Source organism: Geotrypetes seraphini, chromosome 1, assembly GCF_902459505.1.
Source record: "Geotrypetes seraphini chromosome 1, aGeoSer1.1, whole genome shotgun sequence".
In the NCBI taxonomy this organism is placed as follows: Eukaryota; Metazoa; Chordata; class Amphibia; order Gymnophiona; family Dermophiidae; genus Geotrypetes; species Geotrypetes seraphini.
This window is the reverse complement of record NC_047084.1, coordinates 262,626,025-262,648,904: the sequence shown is the minus strand read 5'-3', so window position 1 is coordinate 262,648,904 and position 22,880 is coordinate 262,626,025. Positions and strand designations below refer to the sequence as shown.

At 43.0% G+C, this 22,880-nt stretch overlaps 1 protein-coding gene across 6 annotated transcripts in view; it reads left to right on the top strand.

Annotated features, from left to right (window-relative positions):
* HTT (huntingtin) overlaps positions 1-22,880 on the top strand; it is an 831,912-nt gene that overhangs the window by 461,615 nt on the left and 347,417 nt on the right. For all 6 annotated transcript variants that reach the window (XM_033950363.1, XM_033950354.1, XM_033950401.1 and 3 more), the window contains 3 exons: positions 653-876; positions 13,630-13,708; positions 17,400-17,561. In XM_033950363.1, the coding sequence (XP_033806254.1) occupies positions 653-876; positions 13,630-13,708; positions 17,400-17,561 (465 nt within the window). The remainder of the gene's footprint in view (positions 1-652; positions 877-13,629; positions 13,709-17,399; positions 17,562-22,880) is intronic.

Here is a 22,880-nt window from a genome sequence, read left to right as displayed (position 1 = left end):
CCATTATCAATGTCTAAAGATGTTTCAGGCATGAACAAGCAATCATAGCAGCAAACTCAATCACCAAGTTCACATCTAGAACTTGTTCAGATAAACTTGAAAAGAAACAAAATGTAGCCCTTGTTTAAAGCTAGTTGGCAGAGACAGAATAAGTCACAGTAGTCTAACATGATGAGGGCCTGAAATATGTTGCTTCTACAATTACAGATTGGTAAAAATCATTAGGAGAGCAAGAACATTACTGCCTTTTACTATTATTTGTTGTTAGTATCATTATTTATTATTAGAAAAATATATACATTTTATAAATCCACAACAGAAGAAAATACACTAACTGCTCTGACCGAAAATTCATAAGTATTATAATAAAGTAATATTTTTAACCTCTTAGATAAAAATTGTGTGAATATATTATCCTATTCTTTTCTTAAAGCATGCTGAAATATATTAAGGCAATCATATTTTAGCTAAGACTTGAGCCACAGCAATGTATATTTGAATGGATCATGCTCTTGAGTTGGGAGCCAAATGTGCATAGGTTGATTCGAATCAAATTAATGCAGTGAACTCTGTTGCTTTACATACCTGTCTGATTTTCTTATATTAATATATTTAATCCTTATACTGAGTTTTATAAAAATTTTCTCTTTAGTTGCTGAAGACGCTCTTTGGGACAAACTTGTCATCGCAATTTGATGGATCATCTTCAAATCCCAGTAAATCTCAAGGCAAAGCCCAGCGTTTAGGCTCTTCCAATCTGAGGCCTGGTCTTTACCATTACTGTTTCATGGCACCCTACACGCACTTTACACAAGCTCTAGCTGATGCCAGTTTACGGAACATGGTGCAAGCAGAGCAGGAACAGGACACTTCTGGGTAACATTAACAATCTGTGTTTATTTTGTATATGAATATTGAATGTCTTAATAACTTATGTAGTTTTAATTAGTAACTGTATTGGCTCCTAGTGGCACATCTCTTGAATTTTGCATAAATATTTATGGAGCAAATGTTTATTCTTAGATTTGTACATAGGCAAATAATACTGAGAAGCTCTTTTTGAAAAAAATTTTCTATATAAAGGACTCCTTTTACGAAGGCGTATTAGGGCCTTAACGTGTGGAATAGCACACGCTAGCTCTACCACCTCCTCTTGAGCAGGCGGTAGTTTTTCGGCTAGCGTGCGCTAAAAACGCTAGTGCACCTTCGTAAAAGGAGCCCAAAATCTTTTTTCCTTCTGGAAACCAGAAGGGAAAAGAGACTAAGGAAGGCCAAGCATGGCATCAGACAGTTGAAAAGGACCTCTCTGAATTGGATATCTATTGGTCAGAAACATTTGATATCATATAAGACTTACAAGTGTGGAAGATGTGGTCTGTGCTCAGGAAGAAATAGTAAAAATAATACAAAATGTTGTAGCAGTTCACTTTGGGAAGAATTGAGTGCTTTGTGGTTGTATTGCGTGGTAAGAATTGCAGAGTCAGTCACAGAACACAAGGGATAGTATATGAAAATTTTAATTAAAATACAAGGGATGATAAAATAAGTCAAATATTTACATAATTGGGATATTTTCATAACAGATTATCCATGTGAAATGTCTAAAGAAATGCCTATGTTTAGCATATTTTTATAAAAGCCCTATCTCATATACACTTACTATTTATTTAAAACAGGGGTAGGGTACTCCGGTCCTCAAGAGCCGTATTCCAGTCAGGTTTTCAGGATTTCCCCAATGAATAGGCATGAGATCTATTTGCATGCACTGCTTTCAATGCATATTCATTGGGGAAATCCTGAAAACCCGACTGGAATACGGCTCTCGAGGACCGGCGTTCCCTACCCCTGATCTAAAAGAACAAAGAAGTAACTCTATAATGAATCTTTAATTTTTATGGATCATCAGAGAAGAGAGTGTAACAATATGTAGAAAATCTGTCATTAAATGCAACATTTTCAGCTCTTAAGATAAAATGATTGGTCATTTTCAGATTACTTGGTTGAAAAACTGTTTCAGTGCTCATATTCATTCCAAAATAATTTCTGATGTACCACTCCTACTTAGAATGTACCGTATTTTTCGTTCCATAAGACGCACCTTAGATTTAGAGTAGGAAAACTTAAAAAAACACATTCTGAACCAAATTGTGCCCCCAGCCTCCCTCACTCCCTGCCAGGTTCTGCACCCAACCTCCACACTCCCTGCTAGGCTCTGTACCCTGTCCCACCACCCTACCCTGTACCCTCTCCCCATCTGCTCCTTGCACAGTCCTATCTTCCTTGCAGTTCCACTAATCCTCTCTTTCATTCCATCGTCAACCTGTACTTTCAACTCCATTACCCCAATGCCTTCCTGAATCCCTCCATCACCATCCTCTCCTTGTGCTACCTATTCCTTGTTACGTCCTCTACACAACAAACACATTACTATACCATCTTCGCCCCATCACTGATCTGACCTAGCCCAGTTTTTGTGCCCCCACCTTTCATCTTTGTGCTGAGCCCATCCCCTCCAGCACAGTGGAGCAACCACGAACAGGCACACGCAGCCAACTAATCATACAGTGCGCTCCATGCCGCATGCTCATCCGGGCTCTGTTTCCAACAGCTGCGCTCTTCCAGAAAGGTTGGGTATCACAATAAAAGCCCTTTAATTTCCCCGTTAGACACAGTATACGGGCCGGCAGGAGCATGCTGTCTGTGCTGCTGCCTGGGCCCTCCCCACTTTCTGAAAGGCTGCAGTCAGTTCTCATGAATCTCACGAGAACTGACGCAGCCATTCCGAAAGAGGGACGGTCCCAGGTAGCAGCACAGACAGCGTGCTCCTGCCAGCCCATACACTGCTGGACACCAGGCTTCAGGGGTGTTTAAAAAGGTACAGCGGGGCAGGGGATGTTTTAAAGGAAGGGCCGGCAGGCAGGGGGTGTTTTAAAGGAAGGGCCGGCCGGCAGGCGAGCGGGCGGTGTTATTAAAGAGTACCAGGAGAGGGGGGTCATCTTCGCTTCATAAGACGCACCCACTTTTCCACCCCCTTTTTGGGGATGGAAAAACTATGTCTTATGGACTGAAAAATATGGTATCTTTAATAGGTGCCTGGGACAGAAAGGAACATACTTAAGAGTACCTGATTACTACACAATATATTTTCTTCAAACCAAGTCAGCTGGAAAGACTCATGTAGGGAAGCTAAGTAGTCATTTTATTAGGTGGTGATTGAACTTAGTTATGAGATAGGCCACATTAGATATATTTTTGTCTTAACTTTTTTAAAAATGAGGATTGTTTTCCTTTTCTCTTTTTCCTCCCAAGATGTGGACTATTGGTTTCTTGAAATGAGTGCTGTTAATATACTTATATAAATTTAATAAATAAAGTACCTGATTACTATTTAATGAATTGTAAACCGTTTTGGGTGAATCTCTTAATGAAAAGGCGGTTAATAAATCTAAATAAATAATAATAATAAATTACCATAATTTCCATTGTATGTGTTTCACTCTTAATATAAGTGCTCTAATCTACTCTGATGCAGTTGTGTTTCGGGGCAGCAACCTTGCTTTATATAAACTTCGTTGACTTTATCTAAACTAAACTAAACCTTGGGTTTATATACCGCACCATCTCCACGAATGCGGAGCTCGGCACGGTTTACAGGAAGAAGGATGAGAGAGGAACTACAGTGGAGAGATTAAAGAGTTAGGTGTAAAGGGGGAAGGTGAGAGGCCTAAGAGGGGGGAAGTGTTACAGTTTTGAGAATAGCCAGGTTTTTAGGTGTTTGCGGAAGAGTTGGAGGGAGCTTGAGGTTCGGAGTGGGGAGGTGAGGTTATTCCAGATCTCAGTGATTCTAAAGGGGAGAGATGACCCAAGTTTGCCTGCATGGGAAATACCTTTTATGGAAGGGAAGGATAGTTTAAAAATTTGGGAGGATCTGGAGGAAGTAGGGGTTGGGGAGTTCCAGGATAGAGGGATAACGGCAGGAAGGATGCCATGTAGGATCTTGTAGGCCAGACACGCACATTTGAAGTGGATCCTGGGGATTACTGGGAGCCAATGGAGCCTAGACAGGAGTGGTGAGACGTGATCAAATTTGCTTTTTGCGAAAACAAGCTTAGCTGCGGCGTTCTGAATCTGCTGAAGTCTGTGGAGGCTTTTCTTGGTTAGGCTGAGGTAGATAGAATTGCAATAATCCAATCTGGAGAGGATGATGGATTGTACTAGGACTGCGAAGTGTTTTTGGTGAAAATAGGGTCTGACTTTCCTTAGCATGTGAAGGCTGAAGAAGCATTTCTTCACCAGGGATTGGAGATGTTCGTTGAAGGATAGAGAAGAGTCTAAGGTGACACCCAGAACTTTGCTTGAGAACTCGAGCTGTAATGGGGGGGCCGGAGGACAATGGGATGGAGGAAGGTAGATGGTCTAATTTTAGGCCGAGCCAAAGGAGTTTTGTTTTGGACTCGTTTAGTTTCATATGCATTGTGAATGCCCAGGATTGGAGGTTCTTTATGCATGAGGATATGTTCGTGGAGAGGTTAGTGAGGTTCGAGTCGGTCTCAAGGAGGACGAGGATGTCATCAGCGTAAGTGTAAAGAGTTTCAAGGGGGGATAGTTTGAGTAGTTTCAGGGAGGACATGTAAATGTTAAAGAGGATTGGGGAGAGGGGTGAGCCTTGTGGGACACCACAAGTCGGGGTCCAGGGGGAGGATGAGGTGCCGCTCATGTTAACCATGTAAGAGCGGGAGCGCAAGAATTTGGAGAACCAATCAAGAACTATGGAGCTAATGCCTATCTCGGAGAGTTGGAAAATTAGAATGTCGTGGTGGACAACGTCAAAAGCTGTGGAGAGGTCGAATTGTAGAAGGACAGCAAACTTGTTACGAGAATGCAGTTGCTGAACCTTAGAGATTAGAGATCTGTTCATGATTGTACCAAAAAGGCATGAACTAAATCCAGATCCCCTACAAAAATGTGTATCAATGCTTAAAGCGGATATTCTCAACTCCTGAGCTTGATATCTATAAACAGGTCTAGTTCTCAGTGTAACCAAACCAAGCAAATTAACTTTGTTCTTGAACCAATATACATGCAAGTCTATCTGATAAATTTCAGTTATGGATCTCCTGAAAACTAGGCTTGTTTGTAGCCCTCACTGCTTAATGAACTTATGATTTCACTATCTCTTGTGGTTAAAATATGAAATTTTTGGGGTTTCATTGTGGTATTTAAATCTTTTGTTCTTCAAACCGTCTTAATTGTTGTGGAAAGCAGGGCTAAGGAGGTGAAGTCTAAAATAATTTTGTGTGAAGTTGGTAAAAATGTACTGATTCCATCTTCAAAATAAAAACTTAAAATATTTTATAATACAGTCAAACCTCAGTTTGCGAGTAACGCGGTTTGCGAGTGTTTTGCAAGACTAGCAAAATACTCCAGCAAACTTTGACTCACAAACCGAGTGTTGCCTCAGTAAATGAGCACTTACTCATGTGTCTATATTTCCTCTCTGTGTATGCAGCTGTGGCACCGGTAGAAACTGCAGGGCACAGAAGGCAAAGGCTGCTGCGGACAGGGCCCTGCACAGCTCCAGAGGCACCTGAACGGCACATTATGGGAGGGGGGAGGAAGTGGAGAGTACAGAGAGGAAGGGGTGGAGGCAAGGCCGGCTCGAACCGCTGCTGTCACCAGAAAATGAAGAGCCGGGTCAGAGCACGCTGCAGGTGCCCACATGGCCAGCCCCCCTCAGTGAGGGCTATCGAGCTACCGACTGTCCATGCGAGGCCACTGGAAGCTGCTGCCAAGCTGTAACAATATGCGGAGACACCGGCACCACCTCAAACATTGCCGGAGTCTGAGAACACCAGGGCAGTCGCATGGATGCCTGTCCTCCTGCCAGCTGCGCGTGCGCCTATTCAGCTGCTTCCCACCCAACTGCGGGGCACTGGCAACCAAAAGAGAGCTCAGGGATGCTGCCATTGCACCATAAACAGGGCAATCCTGTGCTTTCCTGAACTCAGGCAGGTGTTGGATTGCTAAAAAGGCTACCACTGACAATAAAGGACCCCGCTAGAGGACCTGTGGTTGTTAGAGGCAGAGACGCTTCATGGAGGACTGCTAATTCCTGGACTGCAGGTGACAGTGGTGTTGGCACTCCACCATGCCACACATAGTGGAGCTCCTGATGCTAGAGAAGCTAGAAGTGAAGGAAGTGAGTTGGACGATGAGGGAGGTACAGTAGTCGGTCTCGTTTGTTCCGGCTCCTTTTGGCTAAGAAATTGGGCTTAATTTCCTCTGCAGCTCCTTGTGACTCTGGGCAAAGTCACTAAGCCCTCCCTCTTCTGCGTCTACTTACTATCTGTACCAGTTTTTGAGATGTGGAACGAATCGTCCGCGTTTCAATTATTTTCTATGAGGACATGTGCTTTGACATACGAGTGCTTTAGATTACGAGCATGCTTCTGGAACAAATTATGCTCGCAAACCAAGGTACCACTGTATATGGTTAAATTTATCATTTTATACTTACAAACGTTTTTGTCCTGTTAAAGCCTAATATCTATTTACTTTTTCCAGGGCCATTAATCAATAGAACTTCACCAACTTGATGTAACATGCTCTCTGATCGGTTGATGGTTGGTATTTAAGACCATCACCTATTTCAGTCTAGCTTCTTCAGCTTGTAACTGAAAGGAAGGGAAGGAGACAGTGGGATTCTTTTACAAAGCCGCACTAGCGGTTTTATCACATGCACCGGATTAGCACGTGCTAGCTGAAAATCTACCGCCTGCTCAAAAGGATGCGGTAGCGGCTAGCGCACGGAGCAATTTAGCACACTCTATTCCACGCGCTAAGGCCCTAGCGCAGCTTTGTAAAAGGAGCCCATAGTTAGAATTTGTTTGACAAATTTTTTTAATATAAATCCTTAATGCCAAAGAATCTTCCCATGAACTCAGCTGTATTTGAGCATTTCACCCTAACTCAAGATGGAAAATATTTTTGTATGACACAGATGCTGTGATACCAAGATCAGCACACATTCAAGCAGCAATAAAAATACTCCTACTAGAGCTTCCAGTCTCAAAAACATTTACAGCATTTCAACCAGAATTATTCAAAGCTGTGAGAAAGATGATAGTAAAAACAAGGAACCAACACCCTGTATTGCAGCCAGGCAAAGGACCAGAAAACTTCACTGACATCACATATGCTGTGTTGTGTCTGCAACTGGCAATGAAGAGACAGTCTGCAAGAAGATCATGCAACTGCTCTGTTTTACAAGAAGAGGAAAGTAGTTACTACTGCCAGAACACCTAAAGTTGATTCCATTTTGAAGAGACAAGCCAGAAAAGGGGCAAATATTGATCAAGCCACATACTGGGGGAATTACCTACTTAATGTTTCAGCACTTGCATGATCTGAAACCCTTTGTTATGGACATGGCCAACCCTCAAGTGATGCTAAGTGAATGGAGAATAGAATTGGAAGAGTTGCTTCATCACCCATTTACAGTGACTAAAAAAAAATTGCATAAGAACATAAGCTGTGCCTCTTCTGGGTCAGACCAGAGGTCCATCATGCCCAGCAGTCCGCTCATGCGGTGGCCCATCAGGTCCAGGACCTGTACAGTAATCCTCTATCTATACCCTTCTATCCCCTTTTCCATCAAGAAATTGTCTAATCCCTTCTTGAACCCTTCTTGTCCTATCACACCCTCAGGAAGCGCATTCCAGGTGTCCACCACCCTCTGGGTAAAGAAGAACTTCCTAGCATTGGTTCTGAATCTGTCCCCTCTTAACTTTTCCGAATGCCTTCTCGTTCTTGTAGCTTTTGAAAGTTTGAAGAATCTGTCCCTCTCCACTTTCTCTATGCCCTTCATGATCTTGTAAATCTCTATCATGTCCCCTCTAAGTCTCCTCTTTTCCAGGGAAAAGAGCCCCAGCTTCTCTAATCTTTCAGCATATGAAAGGTTTTCCATACCTTTTATCAATCGTGTCGCTCTTTTCTGGACCCTCTCGAGTATCGCTCGATACAATGGCAGGATAACTTATTTTGTTCTGGTTGTAATCTTTCTTGATAATACCTAGCATTCTATTCGCTTTCTTAGAGGCTGCTGCGCACTGCGCCAACGGCTTCATTGTCATGTCCACTATTACCCCAAGTCCTTTTCTAGGGTACTTTCACCCATTACCATCCCTCCCATCGTATAGCTGTACTTCGGGTTTCTGCTTCCTACGTGCAAGACTTTACATTTCTCCACATTAAACCTCATCTGCCATCTCGTCGGCCACTCTCCCAGTTTGTTCAGGTCCCTTTGTAAATCTTCACAGTCCTCTTTAGTCTTAACTCCACTAAATAGTTTGGTGTCATCTGCGAATTTTATTACCTCACACTTTGTTCCTGTTTCTAGATCATTTATAAATATATTCAACAGCAATGGTCTGAGTACCGACTCCTGCGGAACACCACTCGTGACCCTCCTCCAGTCAGAGTAATGGCCCTTCACTCCTACCCTTTGCATCCTTCCCGCCAACCAATTTTTGATCCATCTATGCATGTCTCCTTCCACCCCATGGTTCTTCAGTTTCCGTAGTAGGCATTCATGGGGTACCTTGTCAAAGGCTTTTTGGAAATCTAAGTATACGATGTCTATGGGATCCCCTTTGTCCATCCGTTTGTTAATTCCTTCGAAGAAGTGCAATAAGTTCGTTAGGCACGATCTTCCCTTGCTGAAGATGTAACTCTAGGTTCTCCGTCACCAAGGAAGTGGTCGATCAACGATGGCAGTGGCTTATGTTAATCATCAGGGAGGAGCTAAGAACTCTCCCTTGGCTCAGGAGGCTCAACTTCTTTTCCTTTGGGCAGAACGTCATCTCGTGGTGCTGATGACGGTGCATGTGGCCAGAGTGGACAGTATTCAAGCAGACTTCCTCAGCCGTCAGATTCAGGATCCGGGCGAGTGGACCCTAGCGCAGCAGGCGTTTCGGGTGATCGCAAGGCGCTGGTGGCAGCCCCGCTTTGACCTCAGGACCACGGTGCAAAACAAGAAGGCACCACGCTTTTTCATTCGCAGATCTGAGCCCAGAAGCAAGATACTCAATGCTCTAGAGCAGTGTTCTTCAACCACCAGTCCGTGGACCGATGTAGGTCCGCAGAAATTTTCTGCCGGTTCACAGGGCTGGCACGTGCATTGGGCCCGAGACAGTGTTCTTCAGCCACCGGTCCACGGTGTGATCGGCATTGTCTTCGGGCCTGCTCCCTCTTCCTCATTGTTGCAGTGCACAAAGCCATGGGCAGAGGCTTCTACGTGCGTCCTGTGCCTGAACCGGAAGCCTTCTGTCTGATGTCACACGTGCACTGCAGCACTGAGGAAGAGGGAGCCGGCCCGAAGATAACACCGGCATAAAATGGCCAGGCGAGAGCAGGCCAGAAGGCAAGGCACAGCATGGAGGGAGGGAGACAACAACGGTAGGGGGAATGATTTTATTTTTGAATTTAGTGATTGATTTGCATCTGCTGTTCAGGAAGAAATGCATTTGTTTCTTTTCCTCTGGAGTTGTACTGCATGCAGAGTCTTGCATCTTATGGTTTGTTTGTATATACTAGTACTTTTAGTTTTTGGTCCCTTATTTGCATGGGGTTATCTGTGTTCTGGTAGGAATGAATATTGAGAAGCATACAGTGTGCTTTGTGTAGTTTAATTTTGTGGTTAATCATTATCTGTTGTTAATACGATTATATTTTGTGTGTGTGTGTGTGTATATATATGAAAAATGAATGGAAAAAATTCTGTTACAATTAATACTATTATGGGGTCAGAGACTGCGCAGAGATGGGTGGGGTCTGGCCCACGACTTGGCCCAGTATTCTTCAACTGCCGGTCCACATAATTATTTTATTTCCGCCGTTCCATAGGTGTCAGAAGGTTGAAGAACATTGCTCTAGAGCAACCGTGGCCTCCGGAGGTTCTTCTATACATTTTTCTGCCTTGGCCACTGTTTGTCCGGGTCTTTCAGAGGATTGAGACTCAACTCGGCTGCATCATTCTTGTGGTGCCCGATTGGCCTTGAAGACCATGGTATGCGGATCAAATGCGGCTGTGGGTAGAATGCAATCTGCGCCTGAGCGTCTATCCTGACCTTCTCTCTCAGGCCTGGTAGCCATGGAGGATCTGGGTCGCTTTGCACTTAACGGCTTGGCTCTTGATCGCACAGTCTTAGAACATAAAGGTTGTTCAGAGCTTGTGATAGCTACGCTTTTCAGGTTTAAGAAGTTGTCCACGGTGTCAGCTTACGCTAAGAGTGGAAGACCTTCCAGCACTGGTGTGACCCTTATTCAGCTCCAGTGTCACGAGTCCTTGTTTTTCTCCAAACTGGTCTGGAAAAAGGCCTCATGGTGGCATCTCTGCAGATCCAGGTAGCTGGTCTGTCCATTTTTAGATCCCAGTATCATCAGTTCTCTTTGGCATTACATCCGGATGTTGCTCGATTTTTGAAGGGGACACTTTGGGTCTGGCTGCCCAGCCTGGGAACTTAACGTGGTACTGAATGGCCTTGCCAGAGCTTCTTTGAGCCTCTTAGGGATGCTGCTCTTTTGGATTTAACACTCAAGACCGTTTTTCTGGTCACTATCACTTCGGCCCGTAGGGTTTCTGAATGGCAGGCGTTGTCATGTCAACACCCTTTTCTCTGAATTTCTGAGACTGGAGTTTCCCTGTGGACAGTTCCTTCCTTTTTGCCGAAAGTGGTTTTGGCTTTCCATGTCAATCAGGAAGTGTGTTTGCCTGTTGTTCAGCTGATGTGTTCCAAACGTCAGGATCGTTTGCTGAAGAAGTTGGACGTGCGCAGGGTGCTCCTGTGTTATTTGGATGTTACTAATGTGTTTCGCTTTTCTGACCACCTGTTTGTGCTGGCTCATTCTATTATGCAAGGTTCTCCCGCTTCTGAGGCAACGAGCTCCAGGTGGATCCATAGAGCAATTTCGTCCACTTACATTCTTATGGGATAACTGTCCCCTATTTCTGTTAAGGCACATTCTGCCAGGAATGTATCTTCTTCATGGGCCAAAGCTAGATTTGTTTCTCCTGAGCAGATTTGCAGGGCGGCAAAGTGGTCTTCTCTTCACACGTTTGCCAAGTTCTAGAGAGTGGATGTTGCTGTCAGACAGGACTCTGCCTTTGGGTCTTAAAGGCCAGAGCAACAAGCCTTCCCTAGCTTTCTTGGGGGAGTGCTTTTGTTGCGTCCCTATGGTCTAGATCAGGGGTGCCCAAATGGTTGATCGCAATTGACCAGTAGATCGCAAAGGCAACGCGAGTCGATCACGTTACTTTTGCGATCTTGTTCTTTCTGCCTCCCCGAGCCAGGCCTGGCGCGTACAAGCGCCAGACACACAAGCCTTCACCTCCGACGTCACTGCCTGGCTGGCCTGGAACTGCCTCTCCGACCTCAGAATTGAGGTCGGAGGTGAAGGCTTGTGAGTTTGGTGCTTGCATGCACCAGGCCTTGCTCGGGGAAGCAGGGAGAAATCGGCGTGGTGGCTTGGGGGGCAGGGAGAGAGAAAGAATCGGGGAAGTGGAGAAATCGGCACGATGACTTGGGGGGGCAGGGGAGAGAGAAAAAAGACAGGCAAGCAGGGGGAGAGAGGAAGAAAGAGAGACAGAAAGAAAAGGGGAGGGGGCAGAAAGAAAGATATATTGGATTTACAGAAGAAGGAAGTGCAACCAGAGACTCATGAAATCATCAAAAAGGTAGAAAAATTATTTAATTTTTAATTTAGTGATCAAAATGTGTCCGTTTTGATAATTTATATCTGTTGTCTATATTTTGCACTATGGCCCCCCCTTTTATTAAACCATGATAGGGTTTTTTAGCGCAGGGAGCCTATGAGTGTCAGGAGCTGCGTGGGGCATTCAGGTCCCTGCGCTAAAAAATGCAGTTTAGTAAAAGGGGAGGGGGCATATTTGTCTATTTTTGTATAATTGTTACTGAGGTGACATTGCATATTTTAAAGTCTTCTGCCTTGACCTCTGAAAAAAAAAAACCCTGAATACAAATGATAATTAACATTTTCTCTGTGTGCTTTGTGTTTTTTAAAATTTTATTGTTGGTAGATCATTTTGACTTGTTCATTTTAAAAGTAGCTCGCAAGCCCAAAAAGTGTGGGCACCCCTGGTCTAGAATGTACCTACCAGGGTAAGTACATAAGATCATTGTATTGTTCTATGGAGTGGCCCTTGAATACTGTGTTCGTTTCTGGTCACCACATCTAAAAAAAATAGTGGAATTATAAAAGGTACAGAGAAGGGCAATAAAAATGATGAAAGAAATGGGGTGACTTCCCTATGAGAAAAGGCTAAAGCAGCAAGGGCTCTTCAGCTTAGAGAAGAGACGGCTTGGGAGATATGATAGAAATATATAAAATAATGAGTGAAGTGGAACGGATAGATATGAATCACATGTTTACCGTTTCCAAAAATACTAGGACTAGGAGCATGCGATGAAGCTACTAAGAAATAGATTTAAAAGGAACCAGAGAAAATATTTCTTCACTCAACCTGTAATTAGACTCTGGAATTCATTGTCAGAGAATGTTTTGAAATCAGTTATCTTAGCAGGGTTTATAAAAGGATTTTGATAATTTCCAAAAAGAAAAGTTCATAAGCTATTATTAAGATGGACTTAGAAAAATCCACTTCTTATTCCTAGGATAAGCAGCATAAAATCAGTTTTACTTCTTGGAATCAGCCAGGTACTTGTTATCTGAGTAGGCCACTGTTGATACTTGGCTTGATGGACCTTTGCTTTGTTAGACAACTCTTATCTTCTTATATGTTCTTATGTAAGTCACCTATACTGTATAATATATGCCCTTCTACCACCACAATTTCAAAATATTACTATCCTAATGCATACATTTAAAAAATGAGCATATCAGTGAAGCTCTATAGTCTCTTATTTTCTGATGAATCTAATCTGACTTTCTAAAATAAAAAATGAAGGTGCTTTAGCTTATGGGGATGTACTTCTCAGATAAAGCTGAGATGACCTTGGATCCCAAATGAGGTTTGCCTACTGTTGGGAGGAAGCATACTCCTTTCTATTCTGACTAAAGCTTTTGGAGAGAGTTCATACAATTCTATAAGGGCTTTCAATCGTGATTTTTAAAATTATTATTATTTTGAAGTTTGGAGACTTGAGTCAGTTCATTTTTACCAAAATCAACTCCACCCAGAACAGCTTCTGAGTCTGACTTCATAACCCTGGTTACACAAATCCTCTCACTTTTCCTCCAGAGTTGTTCTGACCACCAGTAAATGCTAATATGTTAGACTGAAGGAAGCCACAAGACCACTAGAGCAGAAATTTATGTATATGTGCTATCAAATGTTTTTGCCTTTCCAGAATCTTTTTAGTCATAGTGTAGTCTGTGATCTATATCTGTGACTAGTGAACAAATATATTCAGTGAATACTTGTTAAAAATATGTAGTATTACTTTATTCTAGCATTTCTAAATTTTTGGCATTTACTTAATTTTGTTTGTGAATTTGTGGTATTCAGAAATGCTTGTATTATATATATATATGAAAGATAGAACAGTGTTTTTATTGTTTTTTTTGTTTTCTTATTATTTTTAATATCAGGTGGTTTGATGTGCTGCAGAAGGTTTCTTCACAACTGAAATCTAGCCTTACAAGTGTTACAAAGAATCGTGCAGACAAGGTATTTAAAATAGTAGCTTCTTAAGAAGAAGCATAATTATAGAACAGAAATATTGTGTAATGTAATATATTCTTAATGACTAGCACATAATAAACAAACATTTTAATTATGAGGGGCATTCAATAATTTATCTACCTCAGTAGGAAAGAAAAAAGTTTGCAAAACATTTTTGTTTTATTTTTTCAGTATGGTGCCCTGATAGCTCCATACACTTCATCCATTTTTCCTGCAATGCCTTTAACCCCTTTATAAAGAATTCATCATCATTTGAAAACCACTGTCCACTTGGAACAGGAAATTATCCGAGGGAGCAAGATCAGGACTGTAGGATGGATGGTTCAGCTGCTAAAACCCATATTCTTGGATGGCAGCCTGTGATTGTCGTGACATGTGCACTGGCACATTGTCGTGAAGAAGCAGCATGCCTTCTGTGAGTTTTCTTCATCTTTTCTCCTTGATTGACTCCCACAAAGTGATCATTGTACTGGCGTAACTCTCCCCAGGTATGGTTGTCTTGTGTGGCATGAACTCCAGAAGCAAAAGTCCTTCATCATCCTAGAAGATAGTTGCCATGACTTTGCCTGCAGATTTTTCTGTCTTGAGTTTAAGTTTAAGTTTTAAGTTTATGTTTAATAGGTTTTTATATACTGCCTATCAAGGTTATCTAAGCAGTTTTACAATCAGGTACTCAAGCATTTTCCCTATCTGTCCCGGTGGGCTCACAATCTATCTAACGTACCTGGGGCTATGGAGGATTAAGTGACTTGCCCAGGGTCACAGGGAGCAGTGCGGGGTTTGAACCCACAACCCCAGGGTGCTGAGGCTGTAGTTCCAACCACTGCGCCACACACTCTTCCTTTTTTGGGCCGGGAGATGACTTGTGCTTCCACTGCATTTACTCCATTTTGGACCCAGGATCTCTGTGATAGACTCAAGTTTCATCTCCAGTCACCAAAGAATGAAAAAATTCACTTAGTCTTCACGGAGCATCTCCAAGTTCTCCTGATAGCACTGGAGCCTCGTGGCCTTCTGATACGGTGTCAGCATTCTTGGAACCCATCTTGCACTAACCTTGAACATGCCCAACTTTTCATGAATTATTTTCCAAACTGTACCTGCCGAGATGCCCATTTCTTCAGCTATTCTGGAAACCTTAATTCGTCTGACTGACAAAATTATTTTATTTTTTTCCAATTCTTTATTATTTTCAAAACTTATAAGTGTAACAATAAATACAACATTTTTTTCTTCAATACCATAATATTCTATTAATATCTATTTCAGAATTAATCCCCCCTCCCTCCTAAACAATCACAATGTTCAACATATAAAATTTCTATATTGACCCTCAATTTAATATATCTAAATTTATTATCCTATCAGACCCCCAACCTTCCCCCTCCCGGATGTGCATGTTTATAGGGGAAAATAATGATTAGATGTTACAATATTTTGCTAATGGCTCCCAAGTCTCCTGAAATTTCTTAAAATTCCCTTTCTGAATGGCTAATGTTCTTTCCATTTTATATATATGACACAATGAATTCCACCAAAACTATAGTTAAGCCTCTTCCAATTCTTCCAATTGCTCGTAATTTGTTGTATGGCGACTTCTTTCATTATTAATAAAAGCCTGTTGCTCTTAGATGATATTTGACGTTTAGCTCTCATTGATCTACCAAATAGCACAGTATCATAGGATAATGCCACAGGATTTTCCAACAAATAATTTATTTGGTCCCATATTGATTTCCAAAAAGCCAAAATAAGTGGACAATAGAACAATAAATGATCTAAAGTCCCTACTTCGAGATGACAATGCCAACATTTATTTGACTTAGAGTATCTAACTTTTGTAACCGAACACGGGTCCATAATGCTCTATGTAATAGAAAAAAACAAGTTTGTCTCATAGATGCTGACATTGTACATCTCAATCTCTAAGTCCAGATTCGTGGCCATTGAGATGCAGACATTTGGTGCTTAATCTCAATACTCCAAATGTCCCTAAGACCAGTTTTTTGGTTTCTTATTTATAAATCCAGCTAACAATTTATACCACTGTGCAGCCTGGTGTCCCAGGAAGTCTACCAGAAAGCATAAGAATTCCAAACTATATTGATTATTTAAATTTTTCCATTCAGGGAACCCCACCTGAATGGCCTGCTTCAGTTGTAACCATCTATAACTTTGTGATTTATTAAGTCCAAATTTATGTTGCAACTGTGAAAAGTCAAGCCGTTTACCATTAGATATAACATCCTCTAAAGTACGTATTCCTGTTATCATCCAATGCTTCCAGGTGACCTTAAATCCGCCAATTTGAATCTTGGAGTTTAGCCATATAGTTTGATTTGTTGATTTGTGAATTGGAATAGGTTTTAAATTGACATATCGTACGGTTTTCCACGTATCTACTAGTATTCTGTTTTCTTTATATAATCTAGGCATTTTGATATTGAGAACATGTCATAATCGCAGAGGAAAAATGAGTCGCCATTCCAACCATAACCAATCTGACTGACAAAATTAAATCCTCGACTTTCTTGCACATTTCTGTGGAAGTTGCTTCCACAGGCCGTCCAGTGTAAGGGTCATCTTCAATAGACTGTCTACCTCACTTAAACTGCTTGCTCTAAAATTTTACTTTGTAGGATGATGGGGCAGGTGCACCATAAATTGCAGTCATGCGTTCATGGATCTTCTTTGACTTTTTCCCTTCATTTATAAGAAATTTTATCACTGAATAATGCTCCAAATTTAGCAGTTTCTTACTTGATTCACAGGAAGACTCTTCTGACATTCCATCTCTTGGAATGTTAGACTCACACTGAGCTGCAACTGTGCATGAGTAACCTTGAGACATGTCACAACATGCACAGACTTGTTTCAACACGTTTGCCACTTTTTGTCATACTCAGGTAGATAAATTATTGAATAAACCTCATTTTTTATATTCAAGATGAACTTACTGTATTTAGTTTGGTAATTGAGTATTAAAATTGTTAGAAGCTGGCACTGCAATTTCTTTTATTACAGAATCTCACATAATGGGACAATGACATTATGTTTTTCATGACCTGACACAGGCCATGTTTCAGCAAAACTGCCTGCATCAGGGGTCCATATGTAGTCAGTCAATCAATGCCACATATAATATGAGCTTTTTATACTCTCTTAAATTGCCCTGATTACTCCCTGAATATGCTCTTGTAAATAGGGTACTGAAAGAGTGTGGCACAGTGGTTAAAGCAACAGCTGAGGTTGTGGGTTCAAACCCATGCTGATCCTTGTGACCCTGGGCAAGTCACTTAATCCCCCCATTGCCCCAGGTATGTTAGATAGATTGTGAGCCCGCCGGGACAGAGAGGGAAAACTGCTTGAGTACCTGAATAAATGCATGTAAACCGTTCTGAGCTCCCCTGGGAGAACGGTATAGAAAATTAAATAAATAAATAAGTGTAATGGTTGGGCAATTTAAGGGAGTATAAAAAGCTCATATTATATATGACATTGATTGACTGACTACATTTGGACCCCTGATGCAGGCAGTTTTACTGAAACACAGTCCGTGTCGGGTCATTAAATAAACAACATCATTGTCCCATTTTATGAGGTCCTTGGTGCTTTTTTTGTTTGGTTGTACTGTGTGTATTTTGATTCCCTCTCCCATTGTGTGTTTTTGTTACAGAATGCCATTCATAATCACATCCGCCTGTTTGAACCCCTTGTTATAAAAGCCTTAAAGCAGTATACCACCACTACATCTGTACAGCTACAAAGACAAGTTTTAGACTTGCTTGCACAGCTGGTTCAGTTGCGAGTTAATTACTGTCTCCTGGATTCTGATCAGGTTTGTGTATTGTCCGCTTTTTTTGGTTTGCTTTCTTAGACTTCATATCCTAGATAAGAGAACTAAAGATGGTGGTTTGTTTGGGGGAGGGGGGTCACTGAGCTCCACTATCTCTGTTCAAAGTGAGAGCTGTTATGTTGGGACCACCAAGCCAAGCCAGCAGCTTAGTTCCATCTTGGTTTAAGTGGAGCCCATCTTTCAGAATATGCTCCCCATTTCCCAGAATGTTGCCCTGATTAAGAAATTTAAATCCCTCCTTCCTGCAAAGTGCTGATAAGTAAGGCAAAGATAGACCTTGAAAAGAAGATTGCTTTAAAGGCTAACTTTTTTAGGTATATTAGAACAAGAAGCCAGTAAAAGAATCAGTTGGACTGCTAGATCGGAGGATCCCAACACATGGGATGCGTACATCAAGGGATACGTAAGCCTCTGTCAAGGGGGTAAGTGGCGACCTTCTTCTCTCTCTTGGATGATTTCCAAGGGGTACACATTTCATAGCATTGGCGGTCCTGCATCTCTCTCCTGACCCTTAGCAGTGGCAATGATTCCAATAGGCTGCCTGTGACTGATCCAGAAGCCTTCTCGTTTCTGCATCATACCCCTTTCTGACACAACTTCCTATTCAGCCTGGTTGGAATGTGGCAGAAAGAAGCTTCGTGGGGGGGTCAAGCGCAGGCAGCTTGTAGCAATTGTTGCCACTGCTAAGGGAGAGAGGGAGGGAGCTGCAGGACCATGGGAGCCTCCATAGCCAAACCCTCCAGACCGAGCAAAAGGAGGGAGGAAGGAAAGAAAAAAAGGGAGAATTGTTGTGCAGGCAGGAGAAAGGGAGAGAGAGATGCTGCATGGGAGAAATAGACAAGGGGGTGGTCGAGTAGGAGAGATGCTGCACAGTGGGATAATGTTGGACATGCTTTTCTGAATTCCATCACTGTTTTCTCTCCACCACCTCTGAGAACCTCAGTGTTTATCCCACGCTTTTCTGAATTCCATCACTGTTTTCCTCTCCACCACCTCCCTCGGGAGGGCATTCCAGCATCCACCATCCTCTCCGTGAAAAATAATTTCCTAACATTACTCCTAAGTCTTCCTCCCTGTAACCTCAAGTTATGCCCTCTAGTTTTAACATTTTCCTTTCTCTGTAAAAGATTTGGTTGTATATTTATACCTTTGAAGTATTTAAATATATCTTATCTCCCCTGTCCCTCCTCTCCTCTACATATTTAGGTCTTCCAGTCCCTTCTCGTGCATCTTTTGGTTCAAACCCCTTACCATTTTTGTCACCTTCCTCTGGACCACGTCAAGTCTTTTTATATCCTTCGCTAGATACAGCCTCCAAAACGGAATACAATACTCTCAAGTATGTGATTTCTTTGTGCTCGGAGCGTTTCTTCAGTTCTGCCTATGTAGAGAAGAAGCAGACTTAGTTTTACAGCTGACGGGCCAATCCCTGGTGGATCTGTTGGCTAGCTGGCATTTGGCCATCCCTGCTTTTTCCTCACCTTCTGTTTAGCAGGGGTTCGAGCGCAGGCTGTTAGGCTTCCTTTGGAGGCTCAGTGGTGTGTCACATGGTGCTGGCTGCATTTTCGTGTGTCCCCCCCACCCGGTCCCTTAGCTCGTCTGTCGGTCCGTGGGGTTGGAGGTAAAGTCAGGCACTCTGTGATTGACAGCCCGAGGATCAGCGTTGAGGAGGCATTCCCAGCATGAGGCTGTGATTTCTTCTAATCCAGCTACTGTAAGAGAGCTGAGGCAGGCTGCAGCACATTTCCAGCACAAATCACAATGAGTTAGTTTTGAATGTCTCTGCATGTACCCCTGTGTTCCTTTACCTATAAAATCCTAAAATCACCATTTATGAACGTTCCTAAGAGTGAGAAAAATCACAACTTTGACGCAAATTTCTTATTGGCAGCCATTTTGGATTTTTAGCAATCTTTTTTTCAAAAGATTCCTCTCTCCTATGTCTGCAAATTTTGCCTCAAAACTTGTTGGGATGGAATCCTTGGGTTTCTCTACTGTAAATTATTGCCAGGATTACACAAATATAGTGCCTCAAGAGCATCCTTGCACCATATGCTGTGTGGTGCGGCTGGGAGAGGTGGCAGCATAAAGCTTAGCCTCCCCCTGACTAAGCAGGTATTAAAATGTTCAGCTATCCCTTTGGGGTGGCCTTCCTTATTTTGGGGGCTTGGCACAGCTGAAAGTTCTGTGTGCAAGGCTGCAGACCCTCTGCAGCTATAGAAGTGCAAGGTGAAGTCATCACAGGGTGCCTCTACACCTCAGAGTCCAGAGGCCTTCGCAAAATTTATGAAACATTTGTGGAATACATTTCAGAATAGCCATGCTTCCCCTGCACAGTCCTGCTCTGCCTCAGACTTGTCTCTCAGCGGTTTTGCCTCTTTAGGCACATCTTCTGCTCAGTATGCTGCTGTTCCTGAGTTCGCTGACCCTGATCTGGGCAATACTTATGATGATGATCAGCTAGTGGACCCCTTGTTTTCTGGCGATGCTGTCCATGTGGCAGGGGACTTAGGACAGTATGCCGGATCTTCGGATCCTCATCTGGCTTTAGAACCTCGGGCTGATCCCACGGTTCTGCATTTGTTTAAGTCTGCTGCTTTGAATGATCTCATTCCAGAGACTCTGCAAGAATTGAATTTAGTCATTCAACTGCCTCCTCCTACCTCCTCCATCTTCCGCTTTTCCCTGGCATCCTAATATGAACATTCTAATCTAGGAGCAATGGGATTCTCTGAAATGTGCTGTCAAGGTGGCGGGGGGGTATGTACTATTTGTACCCTATGCAGCAGGAGTGCCAGCAGCTTCTTAGCCTAAAGTGGGCTCTTTGGTTCCACAGATGACTAAATGCACCTCCCTTACCAGTGAGGGCGGTGTGGTGCTCAGGGAAATACAGGGCTACCGTGTGGATGTAGACCATATCGAGACGGACGGTCGGTTATTGCTCCAGTGGTACCAGGGGAATTTCTTGCATCTCTAGATTTGACAGAGGCCTACCTTCACATTCCCATTTTTCCAGAACACAGGAGGTTCTTATGGTTCCATGTTCCTGAGCATCACTTCCAGTTCTCAGCTCTATGGTTTGGATTGACCACAGCACTACGCACCTTCACCAAGGAGACTGGGATTGTTCTCCCTTGAGAAAAGGAGACTGCGAGGGGATATGATCGGGACTTTCAAAATATGAAAGGAATCGACAAAATAGAGCAGGAAAAAAAATTATTTACAATGTCCAATGTGACACGGACAAGAGGATATGGACTGAAGCTAAGGGGGGACAAGTCCAGGACAAATATCAGGAAGTTCTGCTTCACGCAACGAGTGGTGGACACCTGGAATGCTCTCCCAGAGGAGGTTATTGCGGAATCCACTATTCTAGGATTTAAAAGCAAACTAGATGCATATCTCCTTACGAGAGGCATAGAGGGATATGGGTGACTAAAATTACGCCAGGTGTACACCTGGCTGGGCCTCCGCATTGTAACCACACTGCAGCCCTAGGCCGGGGCTCAACAGCGCTCTCAATGGTTACCAACAAAAGTACACTAGCGTGTGACCTGGACTGGAATTACCCTGCAGGCTTTCCACAGAACTTAATCCAAAAACTCAAACACAGTGTTTAGAATGAAAATTTTATTTGTTCAAAATAAAAGTCAAAATGGCATAAAGTTTAAAGTAATCAACAAATGTTCAAACTGGAAACAAAATAAGGCCAGAGGAAAACTCTGGCAGCCTTCAGGATTTGTATTCCTTATTAAAACAGTTCTCTCTGGGACCCACACCCTCACAGAGCAGCTTTATACTATAACTTTCTTTTCTCCCAAGTCTGCTCCTCAGCAGGACTCAGGTAAGTTCATAGTATTCAAAACAGTTCTAAGAGATATTCCTGTTCACTCTAATCTCTAGGCAAACACCTACAAAAATAAAGCCTCCAGCCTAAAACTGTAAAGAGGAGTCCACTAAGTTTGCCTTCAAAAGCACACAAGACAGCTTTCAAACTTCCCACCCGGTTGTTGGCAAACTTCTCCCCACTCACTCTTAGCTTATCAAACCATAGAACAGTCCAGAAAAGTCTTTGCAAGTGACTAGGAGAAGGCAAAGAACCTAGCCTCAAAATAAGAGAGAAAAAAAACACCTCACAGTGGTTCAGCTCAGGCTTGGAAACAGGAGCTGCCAATTCTCTTGGCTTTCCTTGCAGCTTTGCCTCACACACTCTGACTTGTGCTGCAAATGGGGGTGTGGACCCCTGCTTCTTCCACACCCAGGTCTAAGGTATTACCCTAGCTTGCCAGAAAAACCTTACTTAGGAAAAAACCTCTCACCACCTCCTCCTCCAAGTGCAAACTACAGACTTTTAATGGAGAAGAGCCACGCCTTCTCTAACTGAACCTGATTTCACCTGGGCCCCTCTCTGGCTCCCCTGGTGGACATTAATAAAAGCACAGGGACCAAATCAGGCAAGGAGCCTGACTGGTCACAGCGTGTGCGGATCGCTGGACTTGATGGACCGAAAGTCTGATCCGGAGATGGCAATTCTTATGTTCTTATGTAGTAGCAGCAGCACACTTCACAAGACAGAGATACAGGTGCATCCATATCTGGATGATTGGCTGCTCTGTCTGAATCCGAAGGGAGGACTGCAGTGCAGAGTGTGGTTTAGCTCCTGCAAAACCTGGGCTGGATGGTCAATTTTCAGAAAAGCCACCTGGAACCATTACAATTTTTTGTGTGATAGATGAGGGAGTTTCAGGACAGGCCGGCACCAACAGCTTCACATTACCTGCAGGTGCTGTGGTTGATGGTAGCACTATAGACATGGCTCACTGGGCAACGGCGCACAAATGGATACATTACAGATGTGTGTACTGTGGACACATGAGGCACGGATCAGTCTGAGCTGGTGGCTTGAGCCATAGTCCATGTCCCGAGGAGTTCCATGCCACATTTCCTCAGGAGTGATCCTGACTACAGATGCCAGCCTCTATGGTTGGGGTTCACAGGGTACCCGGTTGAGGGATTCAGGCCCCCTTCCCAGAAGAAGTGGTCAATCAGCTGGTTGTAGCTGAGCCATCACCTGATGTTGCAGGTTTTCGGAAGTGTACTGCAAAACAAAGCAGTGCGAGTTTTCTCAGACAATGCAACAGTGGTAGCTTATGTCAATCAGCAAGAGGGCACCATCTTGTGTTTCACTATGCCTGTAAGCTCAAATGTGGTTTTGGTGGGTGGAGATCCACCTACTGGCTCTCTTGGCGGCACATGTAGCAGGAATGGATAATGTGTAAGCAGATTTTCTCAGCTGGAAGA